General features: G+C 39.0%; 1 protein-coding gene across 1 annotated transcript in view; it reads left to right on the top strand.

Annotated features, from left to right (window-relative positions):
• Nucleotides 1-1,010: 1,010 nt before the first annotated feature.
• The window catches only part of lhfpl6 (LHFPL tetraspan subfamily member 6), a 67,176-nt gene continuing 48,216 nt past the window's right edge, over nucleotides 1,011-19,970 (top strand). Inside the window, exons 1-2 of the mRNA XM_008426364.3 lie at nucleotides 1,011-1,335; nucleotides 3,431-3,931. Coding sequence (XP_008424586.1) covers nucleotides 3,547-3,931 — 385 coding nt within the window. The 5' untranslated portion in view covers nucleotides 1,011-1,335; nucleotides 3,431-3,546. The remainder of the gene's footprint in view (nucleotides 1,336-3,430; nucleotides 3,932-19,970) is intronic.

The raw sequence follows: 19,970 nt of genomic DNA on the forward strand, positions 1-19,970 counted from the left end.
AACGTTCCGACTACCACTAACGTTGTATTGCGTGAACAGTGCTGTGAAAATATTTAAATTAAGGAGATAATATTACAGAAATCCTTTTTTTTGTGTGTTATCCATATATTTTAGATGGTTCAACTCTGAAAGGAAATTACAGTTTCATTCAATAGTCATATCGTGAGAAAACATTGTCAAATTGGACAAAAATACTTTGAAGAAATTGCTTCCAAACAAATTGGAAGCAATTTACAATTATCTTGTGTATTACTCATTACTTACTTATTTTTACAATATTTATTAAACACTGACCAAACAATATTTATTCAACACTGACTAAACAAACAACACTGACCAAACAAATAAAACAAACACAATTTGGCAGCTCTGGTTTCTGCCCTACTATACCAAACAACTTTCTTGCACTGTTATAGGTTTCTTGATGTATCGAACACAATATGCTTTATTATGGGCAGTAGGATATATAATTGTCATAATTTTATGTTGGAGATTTTTATAAAACATGCAGTGCCCTGCTTGATGAGAACAGAGTGAAATAATAAGAGACGTTTTGAGATATTTAGGTACATTTAAAAATTCTAAATTGAAAATCTTGAAAATATGATGGACACGTTTAATAATTTCAAGGAAATAAATAAAACCCAATTTGAATGAAAATAATCATACTTCATTCTTTAAAAACATGTTGGAACTGACCTGTTAAAGTGGATAGACAGAATTAGAACAATTGCATGGCAAAAGGTTCTTGTCAATCAAAGCTCTTCCGTATAATTAAAAGTTTCTTAAAAATTCTTAATCATGAAGTTCCTCTAGCATTCGTGCTTAACACTTAAATACATATAACAATTTTGTTTTTCAAAGTATCTGTAAATGCAACTGGAGCAGCGCTGACTCTGGCCCCTGGGTGGGGATTTGTCTGATTGATGGTCACCTCCTAGCAGCCTCCTCCCCGCCTGCCTCTCTCTCTCTCTCTCTCTCTCTCTCTCTCTCTCTCTCTCTCTCTCTCTCTCTCTGTAAGCAGGAATGTGTGATCAGGAGTCCGGTCAGTGAGCGCCGCTCCGCTCGTCTGTCTCCGCGCAGCGCAGGAGTAAATCATTGATTCAACGCTTCGCTTGTATCGACGAGGAGGAAGTGATTTGTGTGCGGATTCTGCGGAGACTTTTTTTTTGTATATATCGCATTTTGGACTCTTTACTCGATCGGAATCATTTTCTCACCTACTCGGCTGGAGAAAAGTTAAAGTTCCTTTAAGACCCAAACACAGCTGGACTCTGCAGATGTAAACACCCTCTCCAACATCGAGCGCACCTTACATCGGATTTCTTCCAACATGTAAGATTTCACCCCTTTTTTTTCTTTTTTTTTCATTTTGCCGTTTAATTATTGAAGCAAATCTGTAAATCTGTGTAGCATGAGGTCACCCCTAAGATCCCTGCATGTTCGCGAAGAAGTGGCAGCTCTTGCAGGGACCCGAAGTCTCATTTCTCAGCTAAATGTGTTCAGAATCAGATTATGTTGGTGGTGCATAGTTGTTAATTAACAACCCTTAACGCACGGTGTTTAAAGTTCTACTATGGCACGTGCGTGTGTTATAAAATGCTACAGTTTATCACGAATCTGTAACTTTGCGTATTAAACAACATGCCTAACACGGGTGCATGCAAAGGCAACAAATCAAACATGTGAATCAGTTGTGACAAGTATTATTTACATGACATTGTTGTAGTGATGCACCAATCAATCAGCCAGAGGTGGGAATCTGCCAATTCCTTGATCATCTCTGATCAGAGCTTTTCAAATACTGAAAAGCATAGATTTTTTGCTTGTTTGTTTGTTTTTCATTATTTAGAAGAAGAGCATGTGTTTTGAAGTTCTTTCCCGAGTTGGATAAAAATCGAGTTAAGTTTGAGGACCAATATGCTTTGAAGTGCAAATGGTAATAAATGTCTAATAACTTAATTTTGTGCTGGAAAATATCTCTTCTATCAAAAAACCTTGAAGCATGCTGATTTTGTTTCCTACGTGTTGAGAAACTGTTATAAGCCAGAAAAAGTCTGAAAAATAATTAAATCCTCATGTTGAAGGGATGTATCTATCAATTAGAGCTCACGTGTGTCCAATGTTCCTTTAATTGACTCTGTTCAGTGATCTGTTGGACAAATCTGATTTATTTTTCCAATTGTTTAGCTACATCAAAACTATGAAGTCCTACAATTATTGGTCAACAAACACACCCATCAGTAGCATGTAATTGTATGTAATCTTTGTAGTTTTGTAGAAAAACAGTATGCATTTGCTGTATGTTCTGTTGGATTCCATGATATTACTATAAAAAAAAAACATGCTGCAGATTTCAACTGTTAAATGTGTCGTCCTTTAAAGAACAAACAGAACAGTTGAATCAGAATTGGTATGTCAGACTTTCAAGAAAATCAGAAATCTAAATTGGCCCAGAGAAGTCTGACCGGTGCATCTTTACCTTGCAATCGTTTGAGTAATGAACAAAAAGCACACATATGTGAGTAATCTTTGAATCATTATACATGTAGATGCAGCAGTGACCAGAAACAGCAAATTTTGTCTTCAATCTTTGTCTTTTACCTTCAATCGTAGGTAAAAGACTCAAAAATCAACATTTTGTTGGCTTTTACTAAACAAATCAAAGAAAGAAATCCCACAGTTTTCAGTGTATGAATGCACCAACCAACAGCAAATTAGTGTTTTTTTTAATTTTTATTTAATCTACATCAGTAAACTTGACATGTTTGATGCATTAATGAGGACAATCTTGTAATATCTTAATTTGCTGCTGATTTAAAAAAGATTACTTATATAAAAGAACTTGCAGTACTTTTTTCCCCTATTTATATGTGGAAAAATTTGAAGTGGTCAAAATCAGAGTCACAAAAAAATCTATGTCTGAGGAAAAAAAGCCTGATTGGTGCATTTCTACTTGACTGCAGATAAAAAATGTAAATAAATGAAATTAAAAAATAATAGCTTCAATTTGCTCATCTAAGTTCAATTGATTAAACCATTTGCAGCTGTTTGAGTTTGATCATGATGCTGTTTTGTTTACTATTAATCAAATCACAATTATGTCTAATCTATACTGCATAAGGCATTGGATCTTAACATGAACAGCAAACCAATTTCTGTTATATCTCTGTCTATATTTAATTACTTTTTATAGCAAGAAAACAACAATTAATTACAAAGTTAGCCATTAGAGGAGGCATGTTAATTAGAAATACTAACCTCTTTGACACTTTCTGTTTTTTATAATGACCGGATAACGCAATTCTATTTTTCCCCTTATCTAGCTGATTCCTTTTTTTTTTTTCGCCGTTTTACAACCCGACAACTTGTTTGCATGGAGAGTCTGTGCGTCAGCACTCAATCTGGCTGTTTCTCCTCCTCCTGACAGGGATCCAGAGTCACTGAGTAGGTGAAGACTGCACGTGTTAAATGCTCACTTCAAGCCTTCCAGCGACACAGCAACTGCTCGTTTAACTGCTGTCCTGCTCAGTGACCATATTTACGATGGCGTCCAGTCTGACGTGCACGGGTGTAATCTGGGCCCTGCTGTCCCTGCTATGTGCCGCTGCTTCCTGCGTTGGCTTCTTCATGCCCTACTGGCTGCTGGGAACGCAGATGGACAAGCCCGTGTCTTTTGGCACCTTCCGCCGTTGCTCCTACCCGGTGAGAGACGAGGAGAAGCAGATCACGGTGATGCTGGAGCAGTGCGGCCGCTACGCGTCCTTCCACGGCATCCCGAGCCTGCACTGGAGGATCTGCACGGTGGTGACGGGCGTGGGCTGCGGCCTCCTCCTGCTGGTGGCCCTCACAGGTCTGATGGGCTGCTGCATCTCCGACCTCATCTCCCGTACGATCGGCCGTGTGGCCGGTGGAATCCAGTTTGTTGGAGGTGAGCAAAGTGGTGTGAAGCTGAACTCTGCTTTCCCTGTTTTGATTTGGGGTTAATATTTAGGAAACGCTCAGTTTAATATATATATATTTTAAAAAATCACTGTATTTAAAAACTTCTGGAAATTCTCCACAAACTTTTATAAACATAGAATTGGCTTCAATTGCAACTTCAAATACATTGAAGTTGCAGTTAAAGATTTTATGTGAAAGACCAACACTTTCACATATGAAGATTTTATGTGAAAGACCAACACAAAGAAGAATAATTAAGAAGGGTTTTCATTTTCTTTTTAAATTGTATTCAGTCTCCCAACTCTAGTACTACTAAACATAACACAGTACAACCGTCAGAAGTTGCCTAATTAGAAAATAGACTCAATTAGTGTGTACTGTAATATCAGCAAAAATAAATAAATAATAAACAAAACAAAAAAAATCAAATATATAACAATATCCTAAACTTTGGACATCTGAGGAGAACAACTAAAAACAGACAAGAAGAGTTCAAATCTGTAGCGCAGGTGGAAAAATCTGTGGACAAAGCACTCCACAATTTGACCTTTATGGAACACTGGGTGGAAAAATTAATTGTAGAAAAAAAAATCTGTAAGACATCTAGTCCAAGGTTTGCCATAACATGTGTAAGGAACACAGCAAACATGTGGAACAAGGTGATGTGATTAGATTAAGCAAATATTTCACACTCTGAAACTTGGTGGTGGTAGGATCATGCTGTGGGAATGCTTTGCTTCAGCACGGATATTGAAGTTGGTGACCTTTAATGTAAAGATGGGAGGAACAAAATCTGTTGGAAGCTGGAAGGGATTTGAGACCTGAGTTGGGTTTCTTGCTCCAGCGGGACAATGACCCTAAATATACAGCCTAAGCTACAATGAAATAGACCATCTGTATGTGTTAGAATGGTCCAGTCAAAGTCCAGACCTAGGTGCAGTTGATAATCTGTGGAAAGCCAAGAGAAAAGTCAAGTGATATCAGAAAATTGCTGGTCACAATGTTAACTTCTAGAAGTGCACAACAGTAAAAGACTTGTAGCTCGAGGCGGTTTTATAAAGTTTTGCTGTCTGTAAAAACATGTATCTTTTTCTTACATCCTTAAAATTGCTCAGTATTTTGTGTTGTTACATTATATTAAATCCCAATAAAATACATTAAAGTTTGTTTTTGCAATGTGACAAAATGTGAAAAAGTTCAAGAGAAAGTGATTCAAGTTTTAAAGGCTGTATTTAAGTTCTTATGGACATAGTTTCATAGAGATTTCAACAAAGCATTGGTGAGGAAATTAAAGATTTATACATATCGTAGCTCTGCTGACTTCCAGCAGTACACCCTGCTTCTCTGCTGAACAGGAAATGAGGTCTCCTTCTGAGCTTTAGTTGTGCTTCTGAAGTTCTTTTTAGATTTTTTTCTTTCATTTTTTTTCTGCAGACTTATGTTTGGAATGAAGCAAGATTGTTGTTAGAATGGTTTTAAACATTGCACATCAAACTGGATTTCTAATGAAACAAAAAGTCTCGCTGTGTTTGCAAGTGTTTGGCTGCAGTTCACTGAAACATTCGGACTGCGTCTGGTAATCTTTCCTTGTGAAGTTATGGAAAGCCATCAAATGAGCTCAAATTCTGTTCTTCGTTTGATATTTTTAAGTTTTAAAGAAGTCCCCTCACTTTTTTTTTTTTTTGCTCTCAGAGAAACAAACACTGCAGAAACCACGTTTTGTTTGTCTGTTTGCAGTAAGTTAGACCCAGCTTGGCTCGGCACCAGCTTTTGTTTGTGTGCGTGCGCTGTTTGGCTTTTTGCACATGTGCTCTCTCGGGACGGGAGGTCTGAGGGAAGGCTTCCACTGAAGCTGCAAATTTTCCCCCTCGCCCCAGTTTAAGAAGCTGTGGCGCTCCAGTCCCTCTCATTAACTCAGAAGACGTTTGCTTGCATACTGTGGCTCACCACTCTGCTGTTTGCAATCCTCGTCACTTCGGCTTGGATTTAAAATGTGACGGGACAGAGAAGCAGGTTGCGAGCTGATTTGATGGAGCTGCTGGGTTTTCCAGAAGGAAAAATAAAGAATCTACAGAAGACTAGCATGTCCTAATTCTAAAAGGCTTAGCTTCACGGGAACTTCTTCAGCATTAATGATGTATAATAAGGCGGATGATTAAGGTGAAGACTGCTTGGGTTACTCTGAAGTCTGCCCTTTTTACATAAGGAAAGCTTCTTTAAAGCTCCACAGCTATATACAAGCTGCTATATTTGGTTGCAGGATTAAAAAATTCCTGTCTGTCTTTTTTTTTTTCCTCTCGCAGACTCACAAATCCAGACACGCATGAATTTAGACAGTGGGAGAGTGAAGAAAGGCGGTATACAATGCAAGAGACACCGCTCGGGTCTTTTCATCTTGAATGCTATAGCGAGCCAAAGGGCAGAGATGTCTCAGAAGGGCTAATTGGAAGTGACACAACTGAGAAGCTCAGTGGGCTGTTGCATGTATTGTCTTCTGTCACTTCCAAAAGAGTGCCGAGATATTCAGGCGGGCGAGGGAGGCCGAGGGGAAAGGAGTGATTGAAACATTCGGCGTTCGTTTCTTATTAGCTGCGAGAAATAAAGATCCGCAGGGAAGCAGGCGGGGTGGGGGCCGAGAAGTGCGATCAGATATCGGTGATTAGCGGGAACAGGGAGAGGAAGTAAATGTGACGAGCAGTGAAAGCGAAGTGTGAGCCTCGCGGTTGGCTGTTTGGTGGTGATCCTGTACATCCTTCTGCGCTTTCCCTCAACCTCTTGAGGATCACTAATTAAGAGAGGGCAGGGCGTTGTGGAGGTTGCCACAAATAAAATATCAAGCTGAGATCATCTTGCTATTTATCTCACTTCCATGAAACAGATCTTAACTACTAAACAAATCAAACCTAAAAGGTTTCATCAGTTCTTTATGTGATTAACCGCAGCTCCCGATAGGAAAACTCTCCAATTGCTTCATCCGAGCACAAGGAAGTGAATGTTGCTCCAGAGGTTGTTCCTTGCTAATGGTTGTGGATTTTAGTCGCAGCATGGAATGTTATCAGATTCATAAATCAAAGGCCTGGGAGCTTCATCTGATTTACATTAAACAGCTTTCCCCCCTTTTGCTTCACAGTTTCTTGTTTTAGTCATCCACAGCGGTGCACGCACTGGAACGGATGTGGCACAGGCGAGCGGTTCAGACATTTAAAGATTCTTGACTCGGATTTGGTTGTTAGGGGATTTGGTCCCTCGCCCCCTCCCGCAGAGGCCTGCCCTGTCTATTCGGGCACCTCATGCAGAACCGCACACAGCAGGAGGAAAAGCTGTTTAAGCTTTGTTTTTAACAGTCACGATTTAGGCCAGCTCTAAACCCATTTTTCCTGCTTTGTGTGTATCCTTCTATCACAGTAAGTACTTGTGTGTGTCCATTTCCAGAGTGATTCAGTACATTATTTGTATCCTTTAAACTTTTCTGACTTTTTGACATGTGGCAACCACAAACTTCAGTGTTCTTTACTGGGCGTGTGTGTAATAAGCCAAAACGAAGAAAAACAATATATCTAGTCCGAGTGAATTCTGGAAGAAAATCTGTTTGTGGCTAGAAAACACTTCTGACTTGTGACACACCTACAGCTGGAGCTACAATCAAATGGTTTAAATTAGGGGTGTCCAACTCCATGTCTCAGTGGCTGGAGTTCTGCAGGATGTGTCCCTGCTGTGGTATGCTTGAACCAAATAGTTGAATCCTCCTCATGGGCCCGAGAAGACTAGCAAAGGCCTTGTGATGAATAATTCATCTGAATATTTGATGTTCACATGACTTGAACAAGAAAAAAAAAAACATCTAAGACATGTGAGACACTGCAGGTTTTACCTAAATATAAGTGACAGTTTTACATTTCTTATTTTAATAATTAGGAACTGCCAGAAACTGGCCAAAAACTAACACCGCTCATCACCCTGAATGCAACACGCTCGTGGAACTTTGTGAGCAACTTTTTTTCAGGCATCAAAGGTTTTATAAAAACCATTGGAGACAGTTTTAAATACTATACATTATTAAGAAGAATCAGTTTTCATTTGAAGTATTTATGACTGGCAGTACGTTTGAGAGCTATACCAGAGCTGGTATCTGATCTGCTTCTTATTCTGTAGGAATGTTTCTCAAAAATAAATAGCTGTGGTGGAGTTAGGGCTCAAAAACAGTTGCTAAACTTTATTCAAACACAGTTGTGCTATGATGGGAGAGAAATACGCTGGGGGAACAATGGATCTCTTTATATTCCAGTTTAATGTTTTTCCCTTTTAAATTTCATTGGAGGTTAATTTCTCAGAACTTTTAATAAAATTTCCTTTCTCCCTATTGAGCTAGGCTTGAGAAATTGTCGTCTTGTTTAACCATCAAAAAGTGCTGCAGACTTAATGCTAAATATTTTCTTTAGTATAAAATCTGCAGATGTTTCCAAATGCTAAATTCCTAGCAGTGGCTGCCTCTCAGAACTGATTAAATGGAGCGATTTTAGTAAAATGTGCTGCGAACTGGCTCAGACATCTGGGTTTTTGTCTCAGATCTCCAAACCTTGCCTGAGACAGTCTAATTTTCTCGCTGTGTGACTGGCTTTAAGGGATTTATATCGTAGATTTGCTAGATGCCAAAGCCAATGATAGCTTAAAAATGAAATCTCAAAATTAATTTCAAACTGGCAGAGAAAGGGATGGGAGTATGCCAGAAGCCCAGAAGTCTGACCCATTTTTCCATTGCACCTGATATGAGACCTTGTGGCTTTGCTTTAAAGAATAATGGTCTGCTAATTAGTGCATGCCTGTTTGATAAATAACAAAAGGCAACAGCATCTGTTCTCAGTACATAAAGCAATGCACATTTTAATGGGTATCTTGTTGAGAAGAACATTCAACTGAAACTTCAGAAAAAAATTCTCATGATTGGTTTTGAGTTTATTTTTGTCTGAGTTCTGTATTTCCTTTGGTTCTGCTTATTCACATTATCCTTTGTACTACAGTGTTGTGAAAAAGTATTTTCTTTCATTGTCACTCTTACATTTTTCAGATTGTCCAACAAATCTTAATAGTATACAAAGATAGTCTGACAAAATGTAAAATCCCAAAGTGCCCTGAATATCGCTATGCTTGTAGAATGAGGACACCGCTTAAATAGAACTTACATGGTAATGTGAAGTAGGTTAAATAATGTCAAAAAGTAACTCATCACCCTGATCTAAAGAAACTCAAGAACAGATGAGTAACGTATTATTGAAATCTGCCTACCTGTAAATAGTTAGAAAGCCTTTTGGATTCCAGAAACCACGATAAGAATCATTAGCTACAAACAGGGAACAGTGGCAAACCTTCCTTGAAGTGTCCGGTTTACCAAAACAGCTTTAATGATTCATCCAGGAAAGAACCCAAAACAAAATCTAAACCACTCACTTGCTGCAGTTTAAGACAGTTTTCATGATTCATCAATTAAACAAGAGGGTAGGCATAAATGGCAGACACTGCTGACTAAACAGGAACACAAAAGGTGAGCATTTGTGATAGCTTTTCAGACAAATAAAATCATACCTACAGTTGAACATGGAGGTTGCAGCGTGATGGTTTGGAGCTGCTTCTGCTGTTTTAGGGACCTTGAAGACTTTGACTTCCTTTAAGTAACCATGATATATCCTCTAAAAGAAAAGTCTGAAAGAAAATGTTTGGCCCATAGGCCGTCACTGGTGTTTTGCAACAAAGACATAAATGGCTCAGGAAAACAAAATGAAGGATGTAGAGTGGCCTATTCGAAGTATGATGTTAATTCTGATTGATGTTATGTGATGTCACCTTAAACTGCTTATTTATGCTAAGAAAAAAAAACCTGCGGTGTGGCTGAGTTTGTAACAATCCTGCAAATAGAAGTAAAACAGAATTTGTCCACATAGAGAGAAAACACTTGTCATTTAGGTGAAATGCTTAATATTATATCTTGCTGCCAAAGTTTAGGAGCAATTATTTTTTTTAATAAACCTATTTAGGGGGAAAAAAAGATTTTTTTTTTTACCTTTTTGTCATTAAATACTTCTACAGGAACTTGCCTGTTTTCTTCATGCATTGGGAACAATTTGATATCTTATGGGTTTAATTCATGTGAGAAAATTATTACTTTTTTTTTTCAGTCAGTGAATCAAAAAAAAAAAAAAAAGATTATTTGAACAGTATTGGGTCCAGAGGAACCAAAATTGAAACATTATTTTTCAAAACATGACTGAATCTCTCAAAAATATTGTTTTGACCTGCAGAGAATATCAGTGCAACCAAACTCATTTTAGCTCCTGATAAAAATGTCAGGCGAGATGGCCGCTCGAAGCTGGAGAGTGCAAACCATATTTCACTGAGGACGTGTACAAACTGCTGAGTCTTCAGAAAATGAAGGTGAAAACAACAAGACAAACACTGCGATGCATGACGGCCTTTTCCGGGAGTTTGTTGGGACAGCTTGCGGTGGGGACGCAGAGGACTTTCTTACAGGCTGCTGCTGCGTGAACTTGCGAGGTGACGCATCCCTCGGGGACGAAGCTCAGGTTTGAAATAGCTCCATGCAGCATTTTCGCTATCATTAGGGAGGGCTGTGGTCAGAAGGGAATTCCGTAATCTGAATATTTCTGTCAATGTTGGGTAAAGTACAAAGAACTGTTTGGTTTGTAAGGGGAAATTTAATGCCATCAGGGTGCGATGAGATTAAATTATTGATTAGAGACATTTAATGTCTATTACATTATACATTAGTCAAGAGTTCTGACAGCTCTTTGATAAACTCAGATCAGAAAATGTGGGTTTTCTCATGCGGCTCAATTTCCCTGTGAGGCGTTCTGGAGCAAAGTGACAAACTTGTCTTTCAGTTGACACGTATTTATCTTTTGAACACTTGAAAAGCTTTAGATTCTGAGCTACAAAAGTGTCTGAACTTTCAAATAGGTTTAAATAAAATATCATTTAACCAAAGCTGATTAAACACAGATTTTTTTTTCCCCTAACTAAAGGCTGTTTTTGTGGAGGGGAAACGATGCAGCATTTTGGCTCTTACCTCCAGAGTTTGAACAGATTTGTTGGCAGCTCTGGTTGAATACTTCCCACCCCGCCTCCACTGAAGCTGCAGTTGATCTGAAATATCAAATAATTGGCCGTGGTGGGAAAGCTTCTCCATTTGGTTTTCTGGTTGAATGGCTGTGTTTACTTCTGTTTGCTACGTTTTTGCAGACACTGGTGTGGAATGTCAGGATAGGAACAATGTGCCTGGAGGATTCACAGATATAACTGTGTTTCACCTGAGTTTTATGCCTATTTAAAAAGAGTAGCTCAGGATTTTGGAGCTGTACTTCATATACTTCAGCTGCTCTAAGCATGCTTTCAGCACCGCTTTGCTTTTTATATATGACAGTTACTCTAACAGGAAAAGCTTCATTCTGTTTTAAGTTGTGACACAAGAGTATTATCTGTGGATCTTCAAAACAAAAATGGTTAGTTGGGGAAAATATGAAAAACAAAAACTGTGTGATAACTTGGTATCATGCCTGTGCACACCTTTAAACTAGAACATTTTTGAAATAACGTTTGTCCTGTTTCAGCATTCAATCTTTAGAATGATTCTATCAGTACTCGGCATCTTGACTTGACAATATTTGACTACTCTGCTTTGCGAATGGTCTCCAAATCTTTCATGTGCTGTCCACACTTCATTTGATACCACAGAGATCATTTAAGTAAAGATTTCAGGCTAAAACTGACAGGTTTTCAGAACAATTCATAACTTCATCCACCTCATTTCTATCTGAAGAGAAGTCTCTCCAAACCCTGATGTTGCCACCACCATGTTTCCCTCTGGATGAAATGTCCTGGCTGTAATATACAGTGTTGGTTGTTTTCCAAGTAGATCATTTGGCGTGAGTCATCGTCCAAAGGTCCGACTTTGGATCCTTCCGGGCAAAACACATACTTCCACTTTGTTTAGAGAGATTTTTTGTTTCGTCTAAAGGTTTTCTATAGAGCATTTTAACCATACCCCTTAACCTAGACATATGAAGAATATGAACTATTTTTGTTTCATGTAAAACACAACCTGTACTTGTTGTAAACTTTTGAAGCTCCCTCAGTGTTGCTTTCAGCTTCTTCGGCAGCCTCCCCTACCAGCTTAAATATTTTCTTTTCTTCAACTGAAGACAAATCTCCAGTTTTTAAAACACTCTCTTTGTCTCATATTTTCCTGGGCTATGGGTAACTACATGCTAAGTAAGTGGCCAATGCAAACATAATGACATTTAAAGCTTCATTAAATATCCTTCATATAAACCGTTTTAGAGACTAGAGATGTTTTATGACGTTAGCAGTGTGGTCTGTTTTTGACCCCCTCTACTGACTGAACTCCAATATTATTAGACAAACAAGTCCAAAAATGTGGATATTTACTGCTTACAAACTTTTAACTAAACTTCATTTCAAAAACCTGAACTACCCCTTTAAATGTAGAACTTACCAGGTATCTAAATTGCCAGTAAAGGTGACCTGTTAAACACAACATGTAATATAGAAGTCTGGTCATGTGCCATCGAGGCCACATGAAATTAACTGCTCCACGTCTGTCTGCACTCCCTTTGAGGCTCAGAGGGTACACCAAGGGCATGAGCACGAGTTATAGGTATAAAGACACATCTATAAATTACAGATGGGCGGCCTTTATTGCCACCATAATTTTGCCAAAGGTTGCTTGGCTTCGTCTCGTGTCGTCCTGTGTCAGAGCCGTACCAGCGCCGCCAGGAGCTTTGTCCTTGTGCCGGCTTTGGGAGCTCTTGCCAGCTGGATCCCACCCAGCTCCAGAATGTTGCGCTTCCACTCCCCTCTCACCGCCGGCTCTCATTTTCAAGAGGTACAACAACATGAAATCGCATCCATATGAGGAAGGCTCCAGGATGAAGAGCTCATCTTCCTGTCTGGAACAGTGTCTCTTGACACTCTTTGTTTAATGGTGTCGCGTCGCAACACATTTCCGGAGAGCTGGGTAAACATTTCCCTGATGCGCTGTATTCCTTCCTCCTTACAGGCCTGCCAGTTTGGTGGGATGAAGATGATGATGAACTGCGTTGTCTTGTTTGTCGTGCAGCGATTGAATAAAGCGAATGAGATTTCAGTAGCACATATGTTTAAACCACAACTTTATTTTTTTTGCTGTGGACATGAGCTTTGTGTAATGGTGTTTAGAACGCTCTCTCGCTCTTCATTGGGTACGTTTCCGGCCTCTAATGGTTATAAAGTGGATCTCTCTTCCTCTGGGTTGATTGATCACCTAAAGTACAGACCACTCTTGCACTGTAATATGCTCATTCAGCCCAGCAGCCTTTTTTTCTGGATGTACAGTTCTCTCAAACCCCCACCGACTACAACGATGTTTGGAGTCAGAGAGCCGTGAAACGTAGCCTGTGTGCCAGAGGCGCTCTGTTCTCCCCAGTGCTTCAGTCCATCCTCACTTTCTCTTCAGATTCTCCTCTTTCTGTCTTTTATCTGTTTTTGTTTCTTCTGTATTATTTCCAGTTCCTTCGGTCTTTAACTCTGATTTCACCTTTCCCCCTATTCCTGCTTTCTGTCCACCCATCTGTCCCTCTGCTCTGCTCCTTCACCTCCTCCTTCCCGCAGATGAGGTCAGCAACCAGTGACCCGGAGAACGAACCGGGGTTCAGACAGAAACACGGAACAAAAAGAACAAGATACAAAAAAATACCATGTTAAAAATAACGAGAGAGACAGTAACAGAGACAAGGGCGGAAAGGCTGGCATCAGCAGGGATTTAGTTTTGTCAAACAGGAAGTGTGTGGAACCAAAGAAGAGACAGAAGGGTTATTTCAGTAAACCCCTCTGTTAAGTCATTGTTGTTGCTGGTACAGCAGCAGGCATGCTGCATATTGAGCTGTTTTTTTTTTCTGTCACTGGGTACAAAACTGGTCCAGAAAGCGTGTCTGGTGTGTCTGCAGTCATGTCTGGCATTGCTGCAGCTGTAAAAACAGAGAGCTGTGGGAGTTTGACAGCAGAGGAATGAATTCAGAAAGCACAGGAATTTGGTTATAAAAAATAATCTAGTGAAGGATTTGTTTGTTCATAGAAAACGGCTTTAAAAAAAATCAATAACCAAAATATCTAGTGGTGTACTGTGAGTTTTTTTTTTTTTTTTTTGAGTCAGATCTAAAGATTTCCCAATTAAAACGTTTATCTTGGTTTCCAATCATTGATTTTTCTTTAAGCTTTGGCCAATGCCCGACATGTTAACATGTGTTAACATTTCTTAACACATGTTTTTAAAATATCAATTGGCAGAAACTTTTTGCCAATAGATTTTCTCACAAAAAAAAAAAAGAAAATATTTTCACATTTAAGAAGTTAAAAATTTTAAGACTCTCTTAGGCCTTACATTGAGATCATATTTTTTGTCTGCTTTTTTAAAATCCTCCAGAATTCCCCATCTGGACTTATGCCTCTGATATAAACTCATCAACCTTCAACAACCTTTGTTTTGCAGCTGTTTTTTTGTGTCAGAATTATGCTCAATAAAATAAAACTACCCCAAATATGACAGACAGTGGCACAGCGGTGGCTTCTGGGCTGCAAGGTTCTTTTCAGATATGAGCTGCTTTTCAGCTGAGCATGTCAGCCTGTCGATAGGAGGACGTGGGCGGTTTTCTGTGAACATGTAGCGATAATCTGTTGTGTGTCTCTGTGAAAGAGCTTCGGCTTGTAGCTCGTAACATTTTGGTATCACTTTTAGGGCAGCATGTTAGAATGGAATGTTGTCACAGTAAAGATAAGCTAAGTCGTGCTAACCTTGCTTTATTTTGTTCTGCACCAGCGGCATCTTTTATCACAACACCTGAGCCGAGTAAATGGGTAGAAAGCTCTGTTGATAGTTAGAAACTCTTTTTTTTTGTTGCTCTTTTATTGGCAGGTTGAGGGGAGTTGGAAGTTAATATTAACACAGATTGATGAGCATTGTGTTATTAACTATAAGTGTAAGAAACCATCCAGGGTTCTTACTAAGTTAAAATAGGAAGAAACCTATACAACGCCTTTTTTAAGCTTTCATACCCTTTCAGTATCACACAATGGCTGTCAACTGACAGACCAGGCAAGGAGAGCATTAATTACAAAAGCAACCAAGAAGTCTATTGTAACATTGGAGGAGCTGCAGAGATCCACATCTCAGGTGTGAGAATCAGTTGACTGGACGTTTAGTTCAGACTAGTCATATAGGAGAGCACGGCAAACATGTGGATGGTCAAAATACCAACATTCACATTTTTAGCATTTTTAGCAACTTTATGTATGGAAGAAAACTAACACTTCCCATTGCCCTGAACACATCGCCCCCAACTTGGAATATGGTGGCTGTAGGGATGTTGTTTCTCAGAAGGGACAGGAAAGCTGGTCAGAGTTCACGTGAACATGGACGGAGTAAAATACAGTAACATTTAGCAAATAAATCTGTTGGAGGCTTCAAAAAACTTTAAACTGGGGAGTTTAAACTTTAAATTGTCCTGCTGGAGATCACTCTGGAGATCACTCTCCAGCAGGACAATGATCCAAAATAAAAAACAGAGTTGCAACAGAATTTTAGATGATCCACTTTACAATTCTGCCCTACTTTGTGTTTATCTGACATATAAAATATAGATAAAATAAAATAAAGTTTGTGACTGCAGCTTAACAAAAAGTGAAAAAAAATCGAGGCAGTATGGCAACTTTAGCTAGGCATTCCATATACAGTTCCTCCAGTCCACTCCCAGTAGAGATTTCACAACCGAGTTTTATGTAAACATGTTGAAACAAAAATTGGAGGACTTCGCCATTAGGTTTCACTAGATTAGACACCTCTACAATCTGAAAAGCCATTAATGCTACATTTTTTGTGTATAGAAAGCACCTTTATTTTTGTACAGCGCTGCTTTTATTGGAGCTGCACAGTAAATTAAATTGCAGTTGTCATCACTTCAGTGTGTGCAATATTGCAATTGCAAAGGAATGCTTAGATGCAATATATTGTAGGTTATTATATTTAAAGTGAGAGGAATCCATACATGGCTCTGCATATGGCTAGTTGAATGAACTTTACATAAATGAGAGGAGAAAAGAGATAAAAATGGTTAATTGTGATGAGTATCTTCGTCACAATTTTAAGGGAGTGTTTTTTAATCAAATCTTTTCTTTATATTATGGAGTTCCAGCTTTTGTCTTTACATTCTAATATTAGAAGTTGGAGTGACATTGCCGAAATCTGAATATTTTCAGACTCGGGAACCTTCATTTCTAAATATCCATGTTCAGCCTGTTATTGCATCATTACCATTAGATACAAAACAAAAACAAACTAATATGCTCGGAAATGTTGTTCATTTAAAGGCGCTGCACAAAATAGTGTTTTACTTTAATGATTCTGGGCTAATGCACAAGAAGTTAACCGTTAACATGCAACTAATGTGAAACAATCTCAGATTTAATTTTAATTAAGTCACTTGGGCCAAAGTGGTAGCACAATATTTGTATCATCAGGATTGTATTATTTGGTCTTTTTAATATTGTATTTATTTAGTCGCGCTAAAAATCTCTTTGTCGGGGAGGGTTGTTTTTTTTTGTTTTTTTTTAGCTCTCTCTGGTTGAAAACAGGGATAGGAACCAAAAGACAGAGGAAATAGCTGTTAACTTGTCACATCCTTGCTGCAGACACCTGAAACAGTGAATATGTGTGAGGAGATGAATCACCCGGCAGACAGATGCCTAGCAGATGGTGGAGGCTCCACGTCTCTGTATCAGAGGTGACACACATTGTGGAGGGCATGTTTGATGCCCCTGCTGGAGCCTGCGCCCGCAGTGAGCAATACTTTAGTCACCTATGAAAACAAGAACAAACTCCTTTCAAGCAGGCGAACAAACGGAAGACCAGGAGGAAAACATTCACCACATGTTGTGACCAATAGCAGATAAACGAGATAACCGGGGGAACCCGCATTTGACCCGCTACAGATACCTTTCACTGAGTCAGAGGCTGAATAAATGTAGAGGTATAGATTGGCCATAAGTCCTGTGGGATAAAGTAGTTTGCTCAGTATTCATGGCCTGGTTTTACAGTCTCAGAGGCACCATGCCTTTAACTCTACAGTTAATTATCTCGTTCATCCTGATGAGGGGAATGTGGGGTCAATACTTCTTTTGTGTTGCCCTCTGGTGGGTCAAGTAGCAGAGCTATGAGAAACCAAAACTGATGCTGGATATATGGAGGCAAATTCACAGCTTAATATGAAGCACGGTGCAGAGATGACTCTGTATTAACTGAAAAACAGCCTCAGTACTCTCTTTGTTTTTTTTTTTACCTTAAAAACTACTGATACAAACACACCTCATAATCCTAGGGGATAATTCACACACTCTCACAGGAGAGAGCCATTTCTTCCCTTTAAGTTGGGAATGCCTTATTGCTTTTTTTTTCTCCAAGTCTTCAAGATTCTCAGTGATATAAAGATGTGGTGTGGCATTCAGGGCCCTCTTAAAGAATCTAAATGAGTTTCCACCATTTTATGCAGGATTAGATCAGCTTACTCCAGTAGGAAAGGTCACCCAGACAATTGCCGTCATACTCCCAAACACCGACAACAGGTGAGGAAGGCGTAAAAAGTAGTTGTAGATCAGCTCAGCGGGGGGGATGTGGGTCACCTGTGCTCAGGCGTTTGTCTGTCAGGCATCCTGTCATGACCTGATGTCAGCAGCTGCAGGTGTGAAAGGCTTGTTTACCCTTTGAAGTGAGAATTGCTAATTTTCTCGTATCTCTGAGTGTGTTTTTAAAAGACTCTGTAAATATTCAGTGGGTAATAAATCAGCACATTCTAATTCCAGCATTTAGTAGTCTTCTGTTCCCACCTGCTTTCAATAATAGTGAACTTGAATAACCTGTAATAAAGTTCAGTCGTCCATAAATTTGGATATTTGTTCCTTTGCATAATTTAACAGAAGCCAAACTTTGCAAATTATTCAGTTTTGACCCTTTAGCTGTCCACCAGAAAGGCAAAGAAGAAGAGGATGAAAGTGCCACTCTGCGTGCAAATAAAAATGGCATCACCAGAAGTCATTTCAAGTTAATAAATTGAATTATTGAATTGTATTTTAAGAGACTGGTATTATTTTAGTGGAACTGTCCAGAATACATGTCACTTTAGCAGTGGAAAAAGTATTAAAATAATTCATTATGGAATCAGTTTTTTACATCACAAAAACAAGGTATTTTAACAGGAGCATATAGATTTTAATACCCACTGTGGGTCTGCATGTGGTTTAGTGTATCAATGACCTCTGTGCCGAGACCGGCATCCCCTTCTCCTGTCTGCCTCAAGGAATGTTGGGAATTTAGGGGTAAATATATTCTGCTGCTTGCCTCAGATCACCACCACACATTTAAAATGAGACATGATGTTCAAATGAACATCCGTATGTCTTGTTTAGTTTGTGATTTGAATGATAACGGAGTCCACGATTTCTTCTTTTCTCCCATTACATATTCAGCTCATGTGAACTAGAAATGACAGCTCCCCCGAGAGACAGTGTGACTGAGTTTGTTTGTCGAGTGATCAATACAAATAAGGGCATCTTTGAAATTGGTACATTTTCATTGTGGGGTTTTTTGTTTTTGTTTTTTAATAAATTTCAAAGCTTCTGGGGGGGGACACACACCAAGGGCATTTTGGTGAATTGGAGCAATAAGCAAAATGTCATTCTCATCACTATCATAGAATGACAGCTTCCAAATGTGCCGCATGAAATTAAGTATGGTGGGAGAAAAAAAAAAAGAGTGTTTGCCTCATTTTTTCCCTTTTCTTTTTTCTGAGGCCGGCATAAGCTGGTGAATAATCACCCCTTTGTGGCTTATGGCTGTATATGGTGTAGATGCTGGGAATCTTTTGACTGTTTGGGTAGAACTTAGCTTTGCTTTACTTCCCAGGGCTCTCATTCCAGCTGGCCAGCAGCAGTTGGGTGGGCTTTTCTAATAAGATTCTGTTTCCACAGCAGCATGGGGTGCAGACACAGAGGAGAAAATGGAGAAAGTTTCAAGATGTGGGAAACGTCCCTGGAGTTTTCTAATGGCTTGAGATCCGCTGTTCAAGATAAACAGTTTGAGCTGCAAGTTGCCTTGAGATTCGGAGGCAACACGCCACCATTCTGTTAACAGTACACTCTGCTCCCCGAGTCTATTTTGGTCCTCCTCGGGCAGATTGTTTTCAGGCTTCAACAGTTAAACGGCACTGTGGCGACTGCCCTTTAAGTGAACTTGAATAAGGGGAAAAATATTTAGCAACAGCATGAAGGCATAAACAAACAGGAACAAAAATACTCCAGGTTGGCTGTGCAGCCAACTCTGTGAAAGTAAATATAGTGCAATTGTAAAATGATGCTAAATTTCCCAATGTGTTTCTGTTTCTGTGTTGTCAGTTTCTGTTTCTGTTAAAGTCTCCAAGTTAAAGCTCTGTTTATTCACAGTTAAGGGCTTTTCATATTATTTTAAATTTGGCATTTAAATCCGAATCTAGCCTGGTGCTAAGCAGGAAGGAACCAGTTAAAGCCACGCCTGTGGAGACCCAACACTGTATATGCAAAATGATACATACTGTATAGACTCATCTACAAATACACACCTTCACTGACATTTGGTTAGCTGCTTCTTACCAAGTTGCATGTTGATTACGCACTAGAAGTTTGTTAATGGCAGGAAGAAGTGCGTCAGGCAGGATATCTGACCACTGCACGAGACAGACCTGGTTAAATATATGTTTATCTTTTACTTTATGTTACATCAGACATTTCAATTCTGATAAATTTTTTAAAATTTATTTTATTTACATATACTTCACAAGGTAGAGCTAGGTGGCTAGGCTACTAGCTTTTCTTTTACATTTTAATTAAGTTCCAAACAATTTTGTAATTAGTAAAAAAATAAATTATTTTGAAAATGT

The sequence above is a fragment of the Poecilia reticulata genome, chromosome 13 (assembly GCF_904066995.2).
Source record: "Poecilia reticulata chromosome 13, P_reticulata-male-v2, whole genome shotgun sequence".
In the NCBI taxonomy this organism is placed as follows: domain Eukaryota; kingdom Metazoa; phylum Chordata; class Actinopteri; order Cyprinodontiformes; family Poeciliidae; genus Poecilia; species Poecilia reticulata.